Genomic DNA, 23,621 nt, shown 5'->3' with positions numbered 1-23,621 from the left:
TGTAGGAAAATGTTTTTGTAATACATTTCAGCAAATTATTCCCATTACATAGAAAATAATTTACTAGTCTCTCTTTCGATTTAAAAATCCCACATGTATTTTTTGAAATTCAACTCTTTGGAGGAAAAAGTAGAAAGAGAGAACTTCATCTCCTGGAGATCCTCTCAAGGGAATTGTATCCCTTGTGTAACTTGCGGAAATTCAATGGCGATAAGGACGTGTTCTATCACAAAATGAAGTACCTCGAGATGTTTGTTTAAACAAAAGCCCAACGTTGGGTTGAAAAATTGATTTTCTTTGAACCTTCCGCAAGGTGTTAATAACTGATTTAGTGAATTTAGGAGAACTCGTCTCGTAGCAATTTCTCTCTTTCCAATCCCCGTAGGATATCTACATCCCCTCGACGTCGTATAATTCCTGCCAGGAGGTATATTATGCAAGGATGCGAGCCCTTCTCAGTCTACCCCCTTTTCGTACCTGAGGCTCAATTTTTATTATTCATGGTAACAGCCACTCGCCCAGGCCGAAGGTGGTTTAATTTTTTCAGTGACGGCCGCGTTTAATGAAAGGGGCGGGCATCAACCCTGAAATTTTCAGTATGCTATCGCGCGCCCTTTTTTTGTTCTCTCGTCTACCCTTCCGCTTACGCATTTTGTCTCGGCGCTAAATTATTCTCGACCTAGACACGATTGCTTTTTGCCAAAACTTCAAAGGAATACTTAAAAATGAGAGTTGGCTTAAACCCGTCAAAATTATTTCGACATTTCCTTAATTTGAATTAAAATTTCTTGTATTAAATTAAAAAATGAATCAAAAACCACTTACGTTCGATCAACTTAACGATTTAGTTGATAATTGGATACACTCAACGGTAGAAACAAACAAAGTATTTTACAATCAAGTTCGAGATATTAACGATTTATTTAATAATAATTTTTTGAATGAAACCTATTTGAAAAACATAAATAATTGGTTAAACTTATTGAGTTATTATAATAAATGTTTAAATAACGATTTGGCGAGTATCTCGTCTTACCAAGATAAACTAGAAAATTTAGTGAGTAAAGTTGAGAAAATGTCTCCACGTTGGAAAGATCTATGTAACGTTGATCCCTATAGAATGGAGATGTTCAACTCGATGTCTACAGTTTATCTATCGATTTGCGTTCTAACGGAACGACTTGAAGAAATAATGGATCGGTGTAAATCTATGGATAAAGCCATTTCAAAAGAACCGCTCTATGAAGTGTCCAAAGTTATGATGAACGACCTTAAACTTCTCGAAAACATAGAAAACAAACTTAATATAATGAACAATACCGTTATGGACGTCGAATTCAAAATGAATTTTTTCATTCGTAAACATATAAAATTAATTTTATAAATACACTTAGTTATTACATGAAGGACTTTTATTTTATGTATTAATATATTAAAATTCTACCCACGATTGCGATGGAGACGATAAGCAGGTTGTAAAAATGGAAATAATCCGGAACGAACTCTGAAGTGAGGCTCTTCATAAACAACTCCTCCTTGAAGCTCGAAACCTACTTTCTTAAACAGGGAGAGCAACTTTAGCACAGGTAAAACGCTGACCATCTACACTGATGGATCAAAGAAGACTTCTTTCCACTTTGCTAGGGTCATACTCAGGTTGAAATAACTGCTATCAATATAAAGGCCAATGTGATCATTGACTCCAAAAAAGTTTGCAGAAACGTTGTAATCTGCACTGATAGTAGATAGGTTATGCTAGCGCTTAGTAGGCATCGAACTACATCATCGTTAATGAAGTCCTGTCGGCAATCACTTGAGGAGGCTAATGTTTATAACAACGTCACGATAAAGTGGCGAAAACGACATAAGAGACACAACCATATGGACAGGCTGGCGAAACGGGCGGCTAAGACAGCACAGCATCATAGCTGATCAATTCCATCTCCAATCGAGCTTTTTGCGATAGATGGGATGAGACTGCATTAGGTGTTGTTGCAAAGAAAACTCCGCTTTACTCTGACCAGAAGGATCAAAGTTTCCGAGAAAATCAAAAAGTGGCTTGAAGCTCCTCACCCACTTCCTGGCCGGACACTGCAGGTTACGTAATCATATCATGTCACTTCCTTTTGATGATTTATATCACCTACATGTCATTGACGACATGGTTAACTTGTTAAATCATTTGTTAATCTCAGCTATTGACATATATGCTCCCTCTGTGAGAGTAATTTCTTCCCGTGGTTTAAAAAAGACAGCCTGACTGGAACTATTATAAAAAATTAAGAAATTCTGTGAATTAGTTAATTTTTGACAATATAAGGTTCATTCTCTTCCACAATACTTAAAAAACGGCGATGAACTAAATAACTTCTTTTTGGAATCTCAATGCTATGGCCACTGTAGGGTTAATAATTTGATTAATGACTTTGGTAAGCCAAAATTTGGCCCTGGTGTTTTCTCATCTAAGTTGGTGTCTGAGAGTGGTATGATGAGACTGACAAATTCTGTGGGTGCTGATAGTATTGCTATAGTAGAAACCACGAGAGCTGGCAGTGACTTGACGTTTAAAAATGGTATGAATTAAGATATGGACGTACGACTTAGATTATTTCACCACATACATTTAAATGTATGTTAGGTTAGTAATGGAGGTTATATGTCAAACATTGTCAAATTTAGGAGAGGTTAAGCAGCGAAAAATCGTTAATATTAATTTATAATAAAATGTATGTAATTATTTATTTATTTATCAAATACTTTAGAAGGTTATTTACAGGTCGCAAGGGATTAACCCTTTGTGTCCCGACGGTACTTTAAAGTACCGGTAATTTTAAACACTCATTTTAAACTGTAGTTATCTATTCGGCGCATTTAAAGCTGTCTGTACTTTCTACTATACAAGTGTATACAAGAAATAATCTGTATAAAAAACGTCGTAATCCGCACTGTAGGATTTTTAGGTACACTTTAAACTTATTCATCCCGATGTGAGGTTAGAAGTTTAGTGAAAAGTGGTGCTGTTGAATTTTGTTGTTCAAGAAGGTATTTCTTTGATAAATGGTTATTAGGTGTGATTATTAGAGATCATTTTAAAAAGAAAACATTGAGCTTAAATTTAAAATAAGTCTCATTCCTTAATTTCAATAAACATGGTTTCTAAGAATTTTTAAATTAGCATCTTTTTTGACTCTTTTAAATGTAAGTGTTGTTTCAACATTTTTTTTCTTAATATTTTTCCAATCCAACCCAACAATTATTATACATCATTTTAAAGAGAAAACTTTGAGCTTCAATTTAAAATAAGTTTCATTCCTTAATTTCAATAAATACGGCTTACAGGAATTTTTAAATTAGCATATTTTTAACATTTTTAGGTTATTCGAAAATGTAAGTTTTGTTTCAAAATTTTTTTTCTCTATATTTTTCTAATCCAACCCAACAATTATTATACATCATTTTAAAGAGAAAGCTTTGAGCTTTAATTTAAAATAAGTTTCATTCCTTAACTTCAATAAATACGGCTTCCAGGAATTTTTAAAATAGTATCTTTTTTAACACTCTTAGGTTATACGAAAATGTAAGTTTTATTTTAACTTTTTTTTTCTCTACATTTTTCCAATCCAACCCAACAATTATTATACATCATTTTAAAGAGAAAGCTTTGAGCTTTAATTTAAAATAAGTTTCATTCCTTAATTTCAATAAATACGGCTTACAGGAGTTTTTAAATTAGCATATTTTTAACATTTTTAGGTTATTCGAAAATGTAAGTTTAGTTTCAAAATTTTTTTTCTCTATATTTTTCCAATCCAACCCAACAATTATTATACATCATTTTAAAGAGAAAACTTTGAGCTTCAATTTAAAATAAGTTTCATTCCTTAACTTCAATAAATACGGCTTCCAGGAATTTTTAAATTAGCATCTTTTTTGACACTTTTAGGTTGTACGAAAATGTTAGTTTTAACTCAATACTCTTTTTCTCAATATTTTTTTAATTCAACCCATCGATTGTTATACATCGATATAAACAGAAAGCTTCAAGCTTCAATTTAAAATAAGTTTTATTTCTTAATTTCAATAAACACGGTTTCCAGGAATTTTTGAATTAGCATCTTTTTTGACACTTAGACTATGCGAAAATAGGGGGATTGCATATTTTGCTAAAATTTTATTCAAAAGGCCTTTACTGCGTGTATTTTGATAGCGTTTTAATTCTGTCTGATTCTGTCACAAAGTTTCAAAATGATTGACTTCTTGGGACACAAGGGTTAAGTAAGTTTTATTTAAACATTGGTTCATAATTTATTCATTAATTATTCATTTATTTCATTTTCGGCTTGTGAAAACACTAACAGATTCATGACAACGCTCACAAGACATTTCGCTTTCAGGTTATAATTATAGAGTTACATCCCTTAGAAGAACAGACGTACTTTTTCGACGTGGCTATTTGAATTGTACAGCAGACATATTAAACTAATGCTATCTCTTTCTAACACACATTATTCTCTAGCGGTTTGTGAATTTTAATTTACTACATATGGCATTTGTAAGAGCGGAAAACGATGATTTACTGCCAGCTCTCGTGGCGTCTACTATATTAGTATTGTAATCGTACATCATATAACAAATATTATTAATACTTGTGTATTAGAAGCAATACCCGTACAGAAGGTACCAAGTCCAAACGAATACTTATGCCTAAGACTCGTTTGATGTGCTATTATTTTGTAAAAATATCATTACTCAATACCCGTTCGAGACTATTGATACATTCATATCTGAAAATAATTTGAATTGATTTAAATACGTTGGTGTCTGCACTAATAAAACTCACTTTATTTCTGGCTGCTGTGGAGGATTACTTAGCGCGTATTCGAAGCAAATCACCAAATGCACTGTAAATCCATTGCATTATTCATAGAGAAACGCTTAGAGTATGTGGTGAACCTGGGAAATTTTAGGAAATTTTATCCATTGAAAGGAAAGTTTTTTAAAAAACTGTATAAAAATCAAACCTATCCCATAAACTACTCTTTGTTGCATTACAGTGTATGACGCTTTGACGAAATTTTTTGTCTATAAAGAACAAAAATGCAGAATGTTGGAAATGAATGATGTGGTTTGAAAAACGTCTCAATTTACTTCTGGAGAGTTAGAGGATCTTATCGATTTATTTTATGGTAACAGTTTGAGAGAAAAATTTGGCAGGAATTGACGGAATCCACTTTAATTAAACGATTTGAAAAAATGGGCAATGATTTGTAAGCTCATCAATCAATTAATTTAATGTTAATAAAGTAAAAAACTCCAAAACATCACTGGTTTATGATATTAAAAAAATGTGTTAAAAATGTAACAATTTAAACAACAGTTGTAGCTCCCGAGTAAACTTTACTTCTGAATTGTTGAGTTTCTGCGAATGCGGTACAAAACAATTAGTGGCTAACCGTGAATAATGGAGTGTAAACACTTCTGGTATTCGTTCGTAGCTGGACCACTTAAGCTATACGGCCTATGCCATTAATATTAACAAATTAAACACCTGAGTGAACTCCAAGGGCGAAGTGCTTCGGGGTTTTAGTTTATTCAAATCTTGGTGGGATTTTCCGGGATTTCCCTCTACGAACATGAATACCTGAGCCGGATGTCATTAAAGGCTTTTAGAGGATTGACTAATTCAAAAACAAAAATTTCCAACTATAAACTAAACTTTAATACCTATATTCACCGTTACGTGTATATCATAAATCTATACTTGGTTGAACTTTACATCGAAATAACAAATGGTTTCCGGAGGTTTTCTTTGATGCATAAAGGAATAAAAAAAGTTTCGAAACACAAAGGATACGCTTGAGTGGGTTGATGTCTTATCGGAGTTTCTTTTTTGAAAAAAAGACCTTTTACCACCGTTGGTTGTCCATATAGATAGAAAACCGCTGAAAGGACAGGCTTATCCGCGATTTGCGTGACTAATGGTTACCTGTTTAATAAAGGCACGTTGTCGTGGTCGGGTGATAAACTCGAATCTGTGGCGCGGTGGGGAACTAGAGTTTTGTGATTTATTCGTGGAAACTTTTGGCTCGTAAAAATGTCGAGCGATGTTAGTGTCGAAATATAACCCGGGAAAATACTCTCGTGTATCTCCAATAGATACGAGACGAAATTGGATATTAATCTTTTGGATCAATTAAACCGTGACCTATTAAACCATATTGATATAACGTTGGAATGTTTTTGTGGGAGCCTTAAATTACTAACTGTCAAAGATAATCTTTTAGAAAAACATTTGAAGTGTATTACTCAAACCATTAAATAAATTTAAAAGGGAAGGTATTTTAGTAGAGAACGTAATTTTCCTTATCATCAGCTCTTTCCTTGAAAAGGAGTAAATTTTTCTTTACGTCCGGTCGGTAAATAAGAAGTCACGACGGTCACGAATTACGATCTATTCTAGACCGCGAAGAGGAAAATATTGCCATAAGATTTTTAGAACTATCCCAATTTACGAGTCATGTAAGCATTTAAAATTTCTACCTGATGATAATCTGTTTTTTTTTTGTTTGTTTTAGGTATTTTTGCATGGGGGGCGATGGGCAACGGGCCTGGTGAGGGGGGGCTCCGTCGTCGGATGCCGCTGCGTCGGGGCGGTGGCGGCGGCTGCAAGGGCGGCAGCGGCGGCGGTACAGCGTCGAGCGCGGCAGCAGCCGCCGAAATAGGATCACGCGCGATGCGCTACTACCGCCTCTGGATATACACATGCAACACAGTCATATTAGCAGGAACACTAGCCTTCGTCGGCGCTGCCGTACAAAACGTCCTGCTTGATTATCGACGCACCCTGGTGCCGTCGTTGACGCTCTACCAGCCGAGCTTCCTCTACGCGTATCTAGCCCTGGCAACCCAGGGCGGCGCCCTTCAGCTGCTCGGCTGCGTCGCCGCTATACGCCTTTCCGAGCGACTGCTCAATGCCTACTGGCTCCTGCTGCTAGTACTCCTCTTTGGTGATATAGTTATAGGTAAAAAAAATAAACCTTTTTAAAACTCGTCTCTTGCCAGAAACATTTTGAGACGTAAAATATTTAAATACAGTAAAACCTCGATATAATGGGTTAATATGAGGAAGGCAAAATCCGTTACATGAAAAATTTTTTATCTGCACATTATATTATTTCATTTATTTTAATGCAGTCAAATTCCTACAGCTAGATCTAAAACTAGAAACGATCTAAACTAGGTCTAGTGTTAGTTCTAGTTTTAGTTCTAGCACCAAAACTAACACTAGACCTAGAACTAGAAACATTCTGGTTTGTCCATCTTAAGAGACGCACGGCTAAACTCGAATGTTTCTAATTTTAGGTCTAGTGTTAGTTCTAGCACCAAAACTAAGACTAGGCCTTGAACTAGAATCATTCGAGCTTAGTCGTGCGTCTGAAGTTCGCCTCCGTTCTAACGAGCTCCGTTATATCGAGGTTCTACTGTACATGAAATTCTAAAAATTGTTTAAAAAACAAAAGTATACAATATTACACAATTTTTAAATTTTAGATTATTTAAAAATTGTGTAATATTTTTTTGTGTCTATTACACTTACGTTTCTGAAATTTTGTTTATATATAAGACATTTTCAAGATATTCTCAACTTTCAGACCACTGGAAGTTGACCACAAAATCGTTATTTTAAATGGAATGTTGTGGTTTTTATTACATATACAAATTTATTACACTAAACTAGGTTGACTTTGACAGGGGTTGTTGCAACCTAGAGCTTTTCGTTTTCCAATTATTTTAATTTTCATTCTCTTTCAGCAGTTATCTTTTAAAATTGTATTTCTTAGCCACTATACAAACAACAAAGTTGAAAATTTGAAGCTTAAAGATTCCAGTTTATGATATGATATAAAAACTATAAGATAATATTATTAAAATTTCCAGGAAAAGTTATTAGAGAAGAAATTGTCATATTTATAAATCAAAAATAATACAAAATTTTCAAAAAATGTTTGTTAAATTGTACTTTAAAGCTTCTAGTGTATGATATGATAAAAAAATTATATGATAATATTATTGAAATTGCCAGGAAAAAATTATTAAAGAAGGTATTGTCAAAGTTACAAGTCTAAAATAACACGAAATTTTCAAAAACTCATATCGGCAACATTTTTTAGAATCATGATATGATACGTATGTTAAATTGAAACTTAAAGATTCTAGTTTTTGATATGATAAAAATATTATATGATAATATTATTAAAATTTCCAGGAATATGTTATTAAAGAAAAAATGGTCAAAGTTATAAATCAAAAATAACACGAAATTTTCAAAAAAACATATCGACTGTATTTTTTAGAATCATTATATGATATGTATGTTAAATTGAAGCTTAAAGATTTTAGTTTATGATATGATAAAACAATTATATGATAATATTATTAAAATTTCCAGGAAAAAGTTATTAAAGATGAATTGTCAAATTTATAAATCAAAAATAACTCGAAATTTTTAAAAAATCATATCTGTATTTTAAAAAATCTTTATATGATATGTATATTAAAGTGAACCTTAATGATTCGAGTTTATGATATGATATAAAACCTATAGGATAATATTATTAAAATTTCCAGAAAACGATTATTAAAGAAGAAATTATCAAATTTATAAATAATACGAAATTTTCAAAAAATCATATCTACTGTATTTTTAAGGATCATGATATGGTTGGTTCGTTAAATTGTAGCTTAAAGATTATAGTTTATGATATGATAAAAAAATTATATGATAATATTATTAAATTATGACAATTTATTATTAAAGAAGAAATTGTCAAAAAAAATAACAACTTTTAAAAAAATCATATAGACTGTATTTTTTTGAATTATGATATAATATGTATGTTAAATTGTAACTTAAAGATTCTAGTTAGTGATATGATAAAAAAAATTATATGATATTATTATTAAAATTTCTAGGAAATAGTTATTAAAGAAGAAATTGTCAAATTGATAAATCAAAAATAACACGAAATTTTCAAAAACTCATATCGGCTGTATTTTTTAGAATTATGATATGATACATATGTTAAATTGTAGCTTACAGATTCTAGTTTATAATATGATAAAAAAATTATATGATAATATTATTAAGATTTCCAGGAAAAAGTTATTAAAGAAAAAATGGTCAAAGTTACAAATCAAAAATAACCCGAAATTTTCAAAAAAACATATCGACTGTATTTTTTAGAATCATTATATGATATGTATGTTAAATTGAAGCTTAAAGATTTTAGTTTATGATATGATAAAACAATTATATGATAATATTATTAAAATTTCCAGAAAAAAGTTATTAAAGAAGAAATTGTCAAATTTAGAAATCAAAGTAACTCAAAATTATCAAAAAATCATATTATCTGTATTTTTTAAAATCTTTATATGATATGTATATTAAACTGAACCTTAAAGATTCGAGTTTATGATATGATATGAAACCTATAGGATAATATTATTAAAATTTCCAGAAAACGGTTATTAAAGAAGAAATTATCAAATTTATAAATAACACGAAATTTTCAAAAAATCATATCTATTGTATGTTCGTGAAATTGTAGCTTAAAGATTATAGTTTATGATATAATAAAAAAATTATATGATATGATTAAATTATTACAATTTATTATTAAAGAAGAAATTGTCAAAAAAAATAACAACTTTTCAAAAAATCATATAGACTGTATTTTTTTGAATTATGACATAATATGTATGTTAAATTGTAGCTTAAAGATTCTAGTTAGTGATATGATAAAAAAATTATATGATATTATTATTAAAATTTCTAGGAAATAGTTATTAAAGAAAAAATCGTCAAATTGATAAATCAAAAATAACACGAAATTTTCAAAAACTCATATCGGCTGTATTTTTTAGAATCATGATATGATACATATGTTAAATTGTAGCTTACAGATTCTAGTTTATAATATGATAAAAAAATTATATGATAATATTATTAAGATTTTCAGGAAAAAGTTATTAAAGACAAAATTGTCAAATTTATAAATCAAAAATAACACAATATTTTCAAAAAATCATATCGGCTGTATTTTTAAGGATCATGATATGATATGTATGTTAAATTGTAGCTTAAAGATTGTTGTTTATGATATGATATAAAAGGTATATGATACTATTATTAAAATTTCCAGAAAAATATTATTAAAGAAGAAATTATCAAATTTATAAATAAAAAATAACACGAAATTTTCAAAAAATCATATGGTCTGTATTTTTAAGAATCTTGATGTGATATGTATGTTAAAGATTCTAGTTTATGATATGACAAAAAAATTATATGATAATATTATTAAAATTTCCAGGAAAAAGTTATTAAAGACGTAATTGTCAAATTGATAAATCAAAAATTACACGAAATTTTCAAAAACTCATATCGGCTGTATTCTTAAGGATCATGATATGATATGTATGTTAAATTGTAACTTAAAGATTCTAGTTTATGATATGATATAAAAACTATAAGATAATATTATTGAAATTGCCAAGAAAATATTATTAATGAAGAAATTGTCAAATTTATAAATCAAAAATAATACGAAATTTTCAAAAAAACCATATCGACTGTATTTTTTAGAATAGTGATATGATATGTATGTTAAATTGTAGCTTAAAAATTCTGGTTTATGATATGGCAAAAAAATTATATGATAATATTATTAAAATTTCCAGCAAAAAGTTATTAAAGAAGAAATTATCAAATTTATAAATAGAAAATAACACGAAATTTTCAAAAAATCATATGGTCTGTATTTTTAAGAATCTGATATGATATGTATGTTAAATTGTAGCTTAAAGATTCTAGTTTATGATATGATAAAAAAATTATATGTAAATATTGTTAAAATTTCCAGAAAAACGTTATTAAAAAAGATATTGTCAAATTTATAAATCTAAATAACTGAAATTTTCAAAAACTCATATCGGCTGCATTTTTTAAAATCAAGATATAATACGTATGTTAAATTGTAGCTTAAAGATTCTAGTTTATGATATGATATAAAAACTATAATATAACATTATTGAAAATATTTAAAATTTCATTCAAAATAACGATTTTGTGATCTACTTCCGGTGCACTTGAAGTGGTGACCATGTTGAAAATATTTTAGATCGAAAGAAACGTCGGTGTAGTAGACCCAAAAAGAACACTCTAATGTATATACAAATCAAAAAAATTTTGTTTAAGGTGCATTTTGGGCATTCCGTTTTGAAAAAGTCTGCCAAGAATTGAAACCAGCATTAAAAGCCCGATTTCAACAAGAATACATGCCCGGAAACGAACTAGCAACACTTTGGGATCGTTTACAAACGGAAGACTCTTGCTGTGGCATAACGGGTCCACAAGATTACAGAAACGGTACCGAAAGGTGGGAAATGCCAGCAAGTTGCTGCGCCGAAACGAACCAAAACAGCACGAAGTGTCAGAGAACGCATATGATAGGTTGCGAAGAACGTTTGGTGGCATATCTCCGATCAACGGCATCGATCCTTACGATCCTCGGCTATTGCGTACTGGCCTTCCTCAAGCTGTGCTTCCTCGGGATACTCCGATACGAGATCCGCGAGATGATCCAGAAAATACGCATTCTTAGAGCCGAAATGGATCTGACAGGCGTCAATGGGGCCGTACCGGGAGCAGTTCGCGAACTTGGGCCCGAAAGTGAACGTGAGAGCCTCTTGGTACGGCCCGAGAGCGTGGCGCTGCTTTCATCGCCGATGACGCAGACGAAGAACCCGAACGGGAACAATAATTTCGAGATGAGGGAGTTTCGAAGTCACGAGAACATTTGACTAAAGTATCGCCTGGAGGGTCTCTTCAATCGCGGCCGGTGGGGTCGCGTTAAGAAGGGCCCCCTGGCCACCCCGCTGGAGGAAATCTTCAACAAGAAGCGTCGACCCCGCGCGGCACCGTCACGAGACGATCGCTGTTAAAGGGTACAACCCGAAGTGGTGAACACAGAGGGGCCCGCGGGGCGAACACGTATCATCAACATCCCGCTTCTTAGTGCACCCCGCAGACAGCAACGACACCTTTAACAGAGGTTTCGATGGAGAAGCGATTATTACGCCGTGGAAATTTTTTGATCGCGGTGCAGTAAGTGATTGTTTTCTTTTAGTTTTTGATTTTGTGAAAGGAGGAAGAGTTTGGACCCACGTTTATATGAGCTTACCTACTGATAGTGCCTCGCCTTGTCGCCAGTTACCGATCAAGTGCTCTATCGACTTACTTTATTTGGCCTACGGACCGGTCGCTGTCTGCACTCATTCATCTAACAAAATCTATTCAACTTCACACAATCACGAGGTTAATCTTAGATATAACTTTACAATAACGTGAAAAATAAACGACCAATTAAAAATATTTCTTATTCATAAACTTTAAAAGAATGCAACGAATATAAGTAACCCTATTTTAGCTTTTTTTATTAGTATTCTCAAGGCCTATTAAAGAATTTTAAATATGGGGATTTTTTCTGTAACACTATTTTCGAAATAAACACAATAAATAAGTATTGACAGACCAAAAAGAAACTGTAAAGTTTTACTTAAGATTGATCTTTTTCACCAAGCAATCTAAATCTATTTCAAAAACAATTTCTCAACCGATAATCTAGGCGTAGATTCTTTTAGGTGTAGGCGCCGTTAAGTTTACCGAAATTCTATTTAACCCCCCTGTCTCCAGGCCAGGGTAGATGATACTCAGATAGCGCGGTTGTCGCCGTTTCATTTTTATATCAGAAATGATCACTCATATTTTTATATTCGCCAATTGAGACGTACCTAAAAAAACATGGTGCATAAATACTATACGTATATGTATATAGGGTCGTTTAAAGCCTCGTGATTCAATCGAGTTAACGCCAAAAGAGTAATTCCTAAAAGATATTAATCATGACCAATATTATTACGAAAATTAAAAAGTACCTGGTGACTTAACAAAATTTTACTCAAAATTAATTCTTTTATACACAGGTGACTTAAAAAGAATTAAACATTTTAATCACTCAGAAACACGATTTTGCCAAATATTGCATGTTAGATAATCCAGATAAAAAGGAACAAGTTATTACTAGAAAATACTAAAATAAAGTTAGGTAGTAAAATATCCAGAAAGTTTAGTGCAGAATTCTTTTATAGTGAGGTGAAATGTTTAAATACCTTGTTCACTTCAACTGGTGTTCTTTTGAAATCAGCTAAGAGTAGCTGATTTCAAAAAGAAAGATAATTAACTGAAAGCTGAAATGTTCGCTTGATCTCGAATTTGCGTTTATCCTAGTTTCATGAAAAAGCTTGGGTCAAATGTCTTATTTGGACCATCAGCAGGTTGCCCAAGATCTGGTTTCTAATCCAATTCGAACAGGTGGAATTCTAACCCTAAAGTAACCCAACTCCAAAGAAAAGTAATTCCAAATAAGTCAATTTAACTCATTAGAATTTAAGGTTGACATGTAGTTGATTTGAGCTGTTTTGGGTACCCAATCTAATTGCAAAAGATTTAAGGCAACTCTAACAAACCCTCAAGCATACTCACCTAAACAAAAAATAACTAAATCCATCTATAAAGCAACCAAATTCAGTTTTTAATTTGCACAAATTGCTTATTTTTGGTGTCTAAACTACTTGTTGGGTGGAAACCATCATACTTTAGCCGGAAGTGTTGGCAGAAGAAAAGTTTTCCCTGAACTGTCCATCGAAGTATTTCATCAAGATATCTCCGTTCTGTATGGTGACTTCTTCTCTATGGACTCTTTTCCCTGGTGTTTTGAGAATTATATTCTCCTCGCAAGTGGCTTAACACAAAAGTAGAACAAACATCCCTGATCATTAGAAATCTCATTCGATCGAGAGAGGAAAGGAACTAACCTGTTTACAAAAACAGATAGATGACTAAAAAGCTGAAATGCCTTGCTGCCATTATCCAGATTTTGTGCCCTTGATACATTTTTTGAAGGCCTTCGACAAAAACCTTGAATGTCCAGTTACCAGCACCAAGTGTTCCCAATCTTACCTGTTTTCCTGAGGGATTTTGGTTTGCATTGGTGTTTGCCTTCTTGTAGAAAGTTGCATACAAAAAGTTATAGCCAAGATCGCACCATGTAGAATTTGCATTTGTTGCTACTTTCTTTAATAAGGATTAACTTAATCAAATCTTCGCATGGTTTCAACGCCCCCTCTGAGGTTCATAACCTTTGTTGTTTTCATGAAAAAGATTTTTGTTGCTTTTTGAAAAAGGTTAGTTCGCTTCATCTGGAGTTTGCGTTTATCCTGGTTTCTTGAAAAACCTTAGCTTAACAATAAGCTCACATGCCTTGTTTACATTATCAGAAGTTTGTTGATCATCAAGAGTTGATTTCTTGAAAAAAGAAAGTCGGATGACCGAAAAGCTGACATCCTTTGCTGTCATTATCCAGATTTTGTGCCCTTGATTCATGTTTTGAAGACAGTTCGTTCAACAAAAAGCTCGAATGTCTAAAAAACGAATGTCTTGAACGCTTAGTTTGCATTGGTATTTGCGTTCTCCTTCCTAGTTGCATAAGTAAGGTTATTTCAACGAGAAATATGCTCATCCAGGTGTTGTCTGTATAGCAGATATAGCGGAAAAGGCAGAGCTAAAGATTGTACCATCTGGATTTTGCATTTGTTGCTATTTTCTTTAAAAACGATTCACTTAATCAAATCTTCGAATGGTTTCAACCCTCTTAAGTTCATAACCTTTGTTGTTTTCTTGATAAAGATTTTTGCTGCTTGTTTGAAAACGATTACTTCAAGGAAATGATGTTTCTATCTTTTGCTGCTTTAAAAAAAAATTGAATCAACGAAACCCTGAATACCTTGTTTACACCGTTTGGAATTTGCGTTCGAACCTCGAATCCCTCACTCACTCACTCAGCATCTTGTTTTTGTTCAACAGAGTCTGAAATGTTCGCTTCATCTGGAGTTCACCCAACCCAGGTGTTGTCTGTATAGCAGATATTGCGGAAAAGACTAACCCAAAGATTGTACCATCTGGATTTTGCATTTGTTGCTATTTTCTTTAAAAAGGGTTAACTTAATCCAATCTTCGAATGGTTTCAACGCCCCCTCTGAGGTTCATAACCTTTGTTGTTTTCTTGAAAAAGATTTTTGCTGCTTTAAAAAAAAAATAGCTCAACGAACCCCGAATGCCTTGTTTGCAACGTTTGGAATTTGCGTTCGAACCTCGAATCCCTCGTTCACAGCATCTTATTTTTGTTCAACAGAATCTGAAATGTTCGGTTCATCTGGAATTTGCAGTTATCCTGGTTTCTTGAAAAAGCTTAGCTTAACAATAAACTCTAATGTCTTATTTGCACCATCAGCAGTTTGCACCAGAGTTGATTTCTTGAAAAAAAGGTTAGGTGACGAAAAGAGTTGCTGCCATTATTCAGATTTTGTACGACCAGTTCGAATGTGTACTCATCACCATCAGGTATTCCCATTGTTACCTGATTTTCTTGAAAGAAGCTGAATGAATGCTTGCTTTGCATTGATATATGCCAGTCCTGGCCGATAGAGCGTACTTCGAGAGAAAGATTTTGAGGAGAATATTTGGGCCAGTTCGGGAGGAGGATGGATCTTTTTGAAGAATGCAGGGAGTGAGACCGAGGGGACGGTCGCGAGTAGGAGTTGGAAGAGAGAGGCCAGGTACAATATATGCGATATTCTTGCTAGTTGCATAAGAAAGGTTTCAACGACAATTTGTTCGCCCATCTAGTATCTGGCACCATTCAGAATTTGCATTTATTGTTACTCTCTTCACAAAGAGTTAACTTAATCAAATCTTCTTTTTAGCTCCGTCTGAGGTTCAACCTTTGTTGTTTTCTTGAAAAAGATATTTGCTGTTTCTTTGAAGAAAGAAATAATGGAAAGCCTTCTACATACCATCTGCAGTTTCTGCCTTTTGCTGGATTCTCAAAAAATAATAGATCAACGAAATCCTGAATGCCTTGTTTGTACCATTTGGAATTTGCATTTTCTTTTTGCTAGTTAACGAAAACCACGACACTCTCGTTCGCACCATCTTGTTTTTGCTCAACACAAAGCTGAAATGCTTTGATCAGACAATTTGGAACACGATGGTTTCTTAAGGAAAGCTTGTTGTTAAACAAAATGTTCTGAAATTTGTGACTTTTTGTTGGTTCCTTGTTTCTGGCAAAAAAGGATGTATCGATGCCTTGTTGCTGTAATCTACAAAAATCCCATTGTCAGTGCTTAGCAGGATTCCTGCTTAAGTATGTTGGATTGAACTCCATCTGCACATCCCCAAACGGCTTCTGGGTGTCTAACGATTGGGTTAGCTTAACTTTTCTATCATTGTGTAAGCAAATTTTGAGCAAACTACAATTATAGCCTCAGATCCTAGCAATTTTTGTTAACTTTCTAAATAAACGGCTCCAGGTGTGTAAACAGTAGCCATTCTTGTTTATTTTTCTTAATTTGTTCTTAAAGTATTGAAATTCATTACTGTTATAGAAGTGGTGCAAAAATCGTCAATACACAAATTATCTCACAATTTGGATCTCAACCTATTCAAGTTGAGTTGAGAGCGGATCTATAGACGACTATGAGTCATTAGTAATGGTATTGTACAGCCAAAATGCCATACATGGTTGTTAATTTATGAATAATTTAATACAAAATTTTTTGCTGATTTGCTAATAACAATTTAGGCACTCATTTATGGTGTAGCAAACGATTTCTTTGCTTCAAAATTGCTTTCTATTCTTTTCAACTCATCCTGTGTACAATATGTAAATAATACTCATAATAATAACATAATAATAGTAACAGATTGTGTCACGAGTGCAAACTCTCCGCATAAATAGAGATACGAGAGCAAAAAAAGGGTGTGAACATACTTGTAAATAAAACTTGTATTTTATATAATACAATCGCTCAATCAGTAGATACACCTATTGTATAAAAAAAATTATACTTACGAAAAGAAATAAATAAAAGTGGAGTTTATAATATTAGAAAATATTCGAAATAAACTACATGAAAAAAAAAATTTAGATAAAGAAAACTATAAACACCAAAACTCCAAATTAGATTAACGATGTTTAAAAGGTAAAAACGTAAATTACTAAAAATACTCGTAAACGTATCTATTTAAACGTTCTCCTCGTGTCCGGTGTTTTTCCCTTGTCATCTTCATATCGATTTCGACTGAGAACGGTGTTTATTACCACCCTAAATCTTGCCACAGCTGTAAATGCGAGATGATATTATCATCACCAAGTTAGTTTACGAATTAATTTGTGTGTAAGAGGCGATCATGGCTGTCGCGTGTTTGATACTTGAGAAGGGCAACTGCTTGCTTTGCACGATAATTGAAACTTTACAATAATAAACTAATCGCGAGGGAGGGGTTCAGATAACGTCATGTTGAAAGTTTTGCACCCAGGCTACAAGATTAACAAGTAGTAACAAGTAAACAGATTTTACAGCAAAGAGAATAAGAAAAGAGGAGTAGATTAAAAGCGTTTGCAGTTTCTATAACTATCTGAAAAGTACTGAATTAATCTCTATAATCCTGGGTTAAAACTTTTTAGAAATTGAGTCGTTATCGGAGTTAACCCTTGCAGTGGTGGTAATTTTCCTTCGAATGCCGTTTAAAAGTCGGTCGATGTCGAGAAAAGTTTTGGGAAAACGGGCGGAAACTTATCTGGACAGCACACGGACCGGTCCTTAGAGTTCAGAACCGCGAAAAATAAAAGGGGGTTTCGTTGGATTATATCGATATGTAAAGGAATAAAAAGAATAGGAAAAAAGCGAAGGAGAGAGAAAAATTAATTATATAAACGAATAAAATAATAATGAGATTATTAAAACAAAAAATCTTTAAATGAAAAGGACTGTAACCTACGCTTCCCGATAGTGAAATATTTAGTGTAGAGTTTGTTAAGAGACGAAAAAGCTGCTAACTCTGTTGAATGTATATATTATCTATTATTTAATAAAGTGTATTGTTAGATACTATTGATTTATTTACCCGTGCGAATCCTGTATTTATAATAAATTATGTACTTACTTTTATTTCTGGTTCTAAAACGGTTATGCATCGATCCAAAACAGATCCACCAATAATAACCTGCAATAAAAAATTAATCACAATAAAATATCGTCATATAGATTCTATCTATTACATAGAAAAAACTAGAAATATTCGGGTTTAGCCATCTTAAAAGACGTACAGCTAAACTCGAATGTTTCTAGTTCTAGGTTTAGTTTTAGTGCTGAAATTAAAACTAGAACTAACACTAGACCTAGAAAGTTTCGGATTTAGCTCTGCGTCTTCAGACGCTATGCTCTTTGTTTTTGGCAAAAGTTATATCGATACTAACATTGATAATGAATTGTTTATGTCCGATTTAAGAGAAGTTCAGTGGCTTTGATTTCAATGATGTTGATGCCAAACTGAATTTTCTAAATAATAATATTGTAAATTTATTTGATCGAGATGGGCCTATTATAACGCACACGTTTACAAAAAAAACACCTTGGCTAACAGATAATGTGAAACTTTTGATGGATTTAAGGGACAAAGCACTTCATAAATTTAAACACACAAACAGTTTACATGACTGGGACTATTACAAAATGTTGCGTAATTATACTACAGGTGCAATAAAAAGAGAGAAAAGAGCTTATCTAGAGTTCTCGGCAATTAGTAAAAATAAAAAGCAATTATGGTCAAGTTTAAAGAACTGCAGTGTCCATTATAACAAAAGTAGAGAGATTCCTCTTTCACTTTCTGATGTTGATGAAATCAAAGTGACCGACTGCCAGATGTAGACCTTTTAAATTTTTATAGTAACAATGTGTAAGTGTTTGAGTTTACTACGGTGACTGAGGAGGAGGTAGGAGATGCCTTAAGCGCTATTTCTTCTAATGCTTAGGGAGCTGACCAGCTTTCTATATCTATGATAAACATATTATGTTCTCCCTTGATCATACATTTCATCAGACACATTTTAATTTTTGAACTGAACATGTTTTTCCATCTTGCTGGAAAGAATCGATCATTTTATGTATCGCTAAAGCAAGACCGATTAGTATAAAATTGAAACAACTTAGACGTCATCTGAATGCGCCATGATACATGGAAATAGATCTAGACCCACTCAAGTTATATCCGGTGTACCTCAGGGTTCTGTATTGGGTCCCATTTTGTATACGGCGTATACATGCCGGTTATACGACTGTCTGCGTCATTGTAAGTATCGTGCTTATGCTGATGACACTCAGATATATTCATCTTTTAATGAAAAAGATCTTGTTGCTGCGCAAATACATATTAACGAGGACCTGGATGCTCTAGTTAGCCTTTCAGAAAAGCATAATTTGGTTATTAACCCCGATAAGAGTAAGTTAAATAAGAGTAAGTAAAAATAGTCCATTGAATAGTTCAAGTGAAGCAAAAAGTTTGGGTGTCATACTGGATTCCGAACTTCGTTTTACTGAAATTTGCGACTTTTTGTGGATTCTTCGGAAAAGTTCAAAATACCATGGTCTGTGTCTTTGTTTTTGCCAAAAAGTTATATCGATGCTCAATGCCTACACCTTGTTGCTGTAACTTACAAAGACCACATTGTCAGTACTTAGCAAGATCCTGGTTATCCATGTGAACTTCATCTGCATATCTCCAAAAGGATTCTGAGTGTCTAACGGTTGGGTTGCCTTAACATTTCTATCATTATGTAAGCATTTTGAGCAATCTATAATTATAAAAAGGTCATAGCCTCAGATCCTTGCAATTTCTATTAACTTTCTACTATCATTATGTAAGCATTTTGAGCAATCTATAATTATAAAAAGGTCATAGCCTCAGATCCTTGCAATTTCTATTAACTTTCTACGAATAAAAATATTGCTCTGCGAAACCTACGCCTTGTTTCTGTAACCTACAAAGATCCACTGTCAGTGCTTAGCAAAATCCTGCTTAAGTATGTTGGATTGAGCTCCATCTGCATATCCCCAAACGGCTTCTAAGTGTCTAATGATTGGGTTGGCTTAACTTTTCTATCATGATCTAAGCAAATATTGAGCAAACTATACTTATAAGAGCATCATAGCCTCAAATCCTTGCAATTTTTGTTAGCTAAATACTGAAATTGCTTGAAGAGTGTGTCCATCCATTTATTGTTTATGTCACCGGTGGATTCTTCAAGAAAGCTAGTTAAACAAAAAAGTGTCTTGTTCACACTATCTGAAATTTGCGACTTTTTGTGGATTCTTCGGAAAAGTTCAAAATACCATGGTCTGTGTCTTTGTTTTTGCCAAAAAGTTATATCGATGCTCAATGCCTACACCTTGTTGCTGTAACTTACAAAGACCACATTGTCAGTACTTAGCAAGATCCTGGTTATCCATGTGAACTTCATCTGCATATCTCCAAAAGGATTCTGAGTGTCTAACGGTTGGGTTGCCTTAACATTTCTATCATTATGTAAGCATTTTGAGCAATCTATAATTATAAAAAGGTCATAGCCTCAGATCCTTGCAATTTCTATTAACTTTCTACTATCATTATGTAAGCATTTTGAGCAATCTATAATTATAAAAAGGTCATAGCCTCAGATCCTTGCAATTTCTATTAACTTTCTACGAATAAAAATATTGCTCTGCGAAACCTACGCCTTGTTTCTGTAACCTACAAAGATCCACTGTCAGTGCTTAGCAAAATCCTGCTTAAGTATGTTGGATTGAGCTCCATCTGCATATCCCCAAACGGCTTCTAAGTGTCTAATGATTGGGTTGGCTTAACTTTTCTATCATGATCTAAGCAAATATTGAGCAAACTATACTTATAAGAGCATCATAGCCTCAAATCCTTGCAATTTTTGTTAGCTAAATACTGAAATTGCTTGAAGAGTGTGTCCATCCATTTATTGTTTATGTCACCGGTGGATTCTTCAAGAAAGCTAGTTAAACAAAAAAGTGTCTTGTTCACACTATCTGAAATTTGCGACTTTTTGTGGATTCTTCGGAAAAGTTCAAAATACCATGGTCTGTGTCTTTGTTTTTGCCAAAAAGTTATATCGATGCTCAATGCCTACACCTTGTTGCTGTAACTTACAAGGACCACATTGTCAGTACTTAGCAAGATCCTGGTTATCCATGTGAACTTCATCTGCATATCTCCAAAAGGATTCTGAGTGTCTAACGGTTGGGTTGCCTTAACATTTCTATCATTATGAAAGCAAATTTTGAGCAATCTATAATTATAAGAAGGTCATAGCCTCAGATCCTTGCAATTTCTGTTAACTTTCTACTTAAGTGCTCCAAATGTGTGAACGGTAGCCATTCCTATTTATTTCTCTTAATTTTTTCTTAGACTATCGAAATTCTTTCCTTGGTATTCAACGACTCTATTTCATTATAAAGCGCTGTCGCAGTTTTCCTAAGTTTTCTTTACAGTTGTATAAATGGCGGAGAAATCGCCAATACACAAAATATGGTGCGTTCTAGGTCTAGAACGTTCTAGAACTAATATTATAATATTAATCCGTTATATCGAGGTTTTACAGTATAATAATTAAAACTAAAAAAAAAAATAAATGATAAATGAACGAAAAAACAATTTTAAAACGAACTCCTCTTGTAACTGCTTTAACATAATAACATTAAATTTCCGGAACATTTAATTAACCTAACTAAAAAGTTTTTAAACCCTTTTTTTTCCTTGTTTGTAAAAAAGCGTATTTTTAACGTAATAACCTCGTGAATATTACAGCAGTTTATCCGAAGGAGGAGATGAGGACCGGCAAACATTGTTCCTTTTGTTTTTCCACTTGGTATAAATCCCTTTATAAGCTCCGCGTCAGCTTGAAGCTACGCTCTTTTATCTCTACTAGAAAACGTAGATCTTATTAAACGGAACCAACAGGAAAAGTCGAGATAAAAATAGGATGTCACAAGAAAATAGTGAATAATTTATTTTTATGCGAAGCTTCGTCCTCATTCTAACGTTTAGTCGATTCATTGCATAATGGTAAGTAATCCACTTTCCTTTCACACGGCAACGTCAACGATAAATCATCGTAATCGTTTCCGTGCAAGTCGCGACTAATTATTAACGATTGCTTTTGCCTCGTTTCAAAACGTTAAGCTTCAGACCGGTTTTGCATTTTCATCTGGAAACGAACGAACGTTTCCGGAAATGAACCATAAGCTTTCAACACGTAGTTTCAATAAATCATTAACCGTAAAATTGTTCGAAAATCCATTTTGTCAAAACTCTCAAAATCCAATTATATATTGAGGTAATAATATCGTATCGTTCCTGAAGTTTACTTTGGGCCTATAATTGCAATTATTACTAATTGGTTCCTCCGGATGCAACGTTTATCGATTTTGTAGGTTCGTTAACGAGGGAAAAGTTTTGTGAGGTGGTGGGCGGAAACGAAAAGTTTCCGTGAAATCCCCAAAGCGTGGAAGAGTAATAGATACATAGACAATGTTAAAGTGAATGTTACACATACCGGTCGCTTTTTGGTTTCCTTTTGTGATGCTTTTACGGTCTCTTTAATCCCTCCATTGTCCTTTCTAATCCTACTCAATTCTAAGGATACTTCAGCCGCAACTCTTGCGTTATTTTTCACCAATGCAATATCTAAATTGTGTTAAGTAATACAACAAATCTTAAAAGTGTAAACTTAACTTGATTGTTAAATAAAAAGGATTGCCAAATATTTGCTTTATAATTAATACATAAAAATTAAGTGTTAGAAGAAACTTAAAGCATTTTTAAGGATACTAGTTTCAAGAGATTTAGATTTAGTTGCTTTCGAAACATGATCCAGAAGAAAAGGTGTAATATTTTTTCCAACAATATTATCTTTTTTAGCTAATTCTAAAGCATTTTTAATAATTTCTTCTATTTCATTCTCATCTAATGAGTGTTCTTCCGGAACGGGGACACCAAATAACATTCCCGATTGCAATGAATTTACTTGATTAGCAAAAATGAGTTTTGCCGCTTCTAAAGACGTTTTGACATTATAAGGAGCGTGATGTTTGCTTTTTTTGGAATAAAAAGCCGGAAATTCCGTTGTATCTCCGTAAGTTGCGACGAAAACGCCTTGAGTTTCTAAGAATTCTAGCGTTTTTGGGATATCTAATATTGATTTTGCTCCACTTGAAAAAATTGCTACAGGAGTTTTACCCAATTCGATTAAATCGGCGGAAATGTCTAATGTTTGTTCGCCGAATCTATGAACTCCTCCGATGCCTGGAAAGAAAGAGGTAAGTTCTTTTTATACATTGAAATTTTGATTTTAAATTTACCGCCTGTCGCAAAAATTGGAATCCCCACTTTTTTACAAACCAATAATGTTCCAGATACTGTAGTCCCACCATTTAATTTATTTGCAACAACATAAGCAAAATCTCTTCGTGAAGTTTTTATTGATTTATTATTTTCTTTGTCAGCTAACAATTCCAATTCGTTTTTCGTTAACCCAACCTTAATTTTTCCATTTAAAATCGCTATCGTTGCTGGTACACAACCCTATTAAATTTTA

General features: G+C 33.0%; 2 protein-coding genes across 3 annotated transcripts in view; one reads left to right on the top strand and one right to left on the bottom strand.

Annotated features, from left to right (window-relative positions):
• The window catches only part of LOC111424377 (23 kDa integral membrane protein-like), a 103,376-nt gene extending 85,306 nt beyond the window's left edge, over positions 1 to 18,070 (top strand). Inside the window, exons 3-5 of one of the 2 annotated variants that reach the window (XR_011640670.1) lie at positions 6,576 to 7,022; positions 11,261 to 14,616; positions 14,665 to 18,070. Coding sequence is in view for 1 of the 2 variants with exons in the window: in XM_023057882.2 (XP_022913650.1) it covers positions 6,596 to 7,022; positions 11,261 to 11,865 (1,032 nt within the window). In the remaining variant the exon portion in view is untranslated. Of the gene's footprint in view, positions 1 to 6,575; positions 7,023 to 11,260 lie in introns of both variants that reach the window. The other variant, XM_023057882.2, reaches the window with a different exon arrangement.
• The window catches only part of LOC111424376 (uncharacterized), a 125,116-nt gene that overhangs the window by 101,146 nt on the left and 349 nt on the right, over positions 1 to 23,621 (bottom strand). The window contains exons 2-5 of the mRNA XM_023057881.2: positions 23,386 to 23,608; positions 22,856 to 23,329; positions 22,581 to 22,711; positions 18,128 to 18,187 (exon numbers count right to left, since the gene is read on the bottom strand). Coding sequence (XP_022913649.2) covers positions 18,128 to 18,187; positions 22,581 to 22,711; positions 22,856 to 23,329; positions 23,386 to 23,608 — 888 coding nt within the window. The remainder of the gene's footprint in view (positions 1 to 18,127; positions 18,188 to 22,580; positions 22,712 to 22,855; positions 23,330 to 23,385; positions 23,609 to 23,621) is intronic.

The sequence above is a fragment of the Onthophagus taurus genome, chromosome 6 (genome assembly GCF_036711975.1).
Source record: "Onthophagus taurus isolate NC chromosome 6, IU_Otau_3.0, whole genome shotgun sequence".
Taxonomy (NCBI): Eukaryota; Metazoa; Arthropoda; class Insecta; order Coleoptera; family Scarabaeidae; genus Onthophagus; species Onthophagus taurus.
Note: the sequence above shows the minus strand (reverse complement) of the source record. Positions and strands in the feature narration are given on the sequence as shown.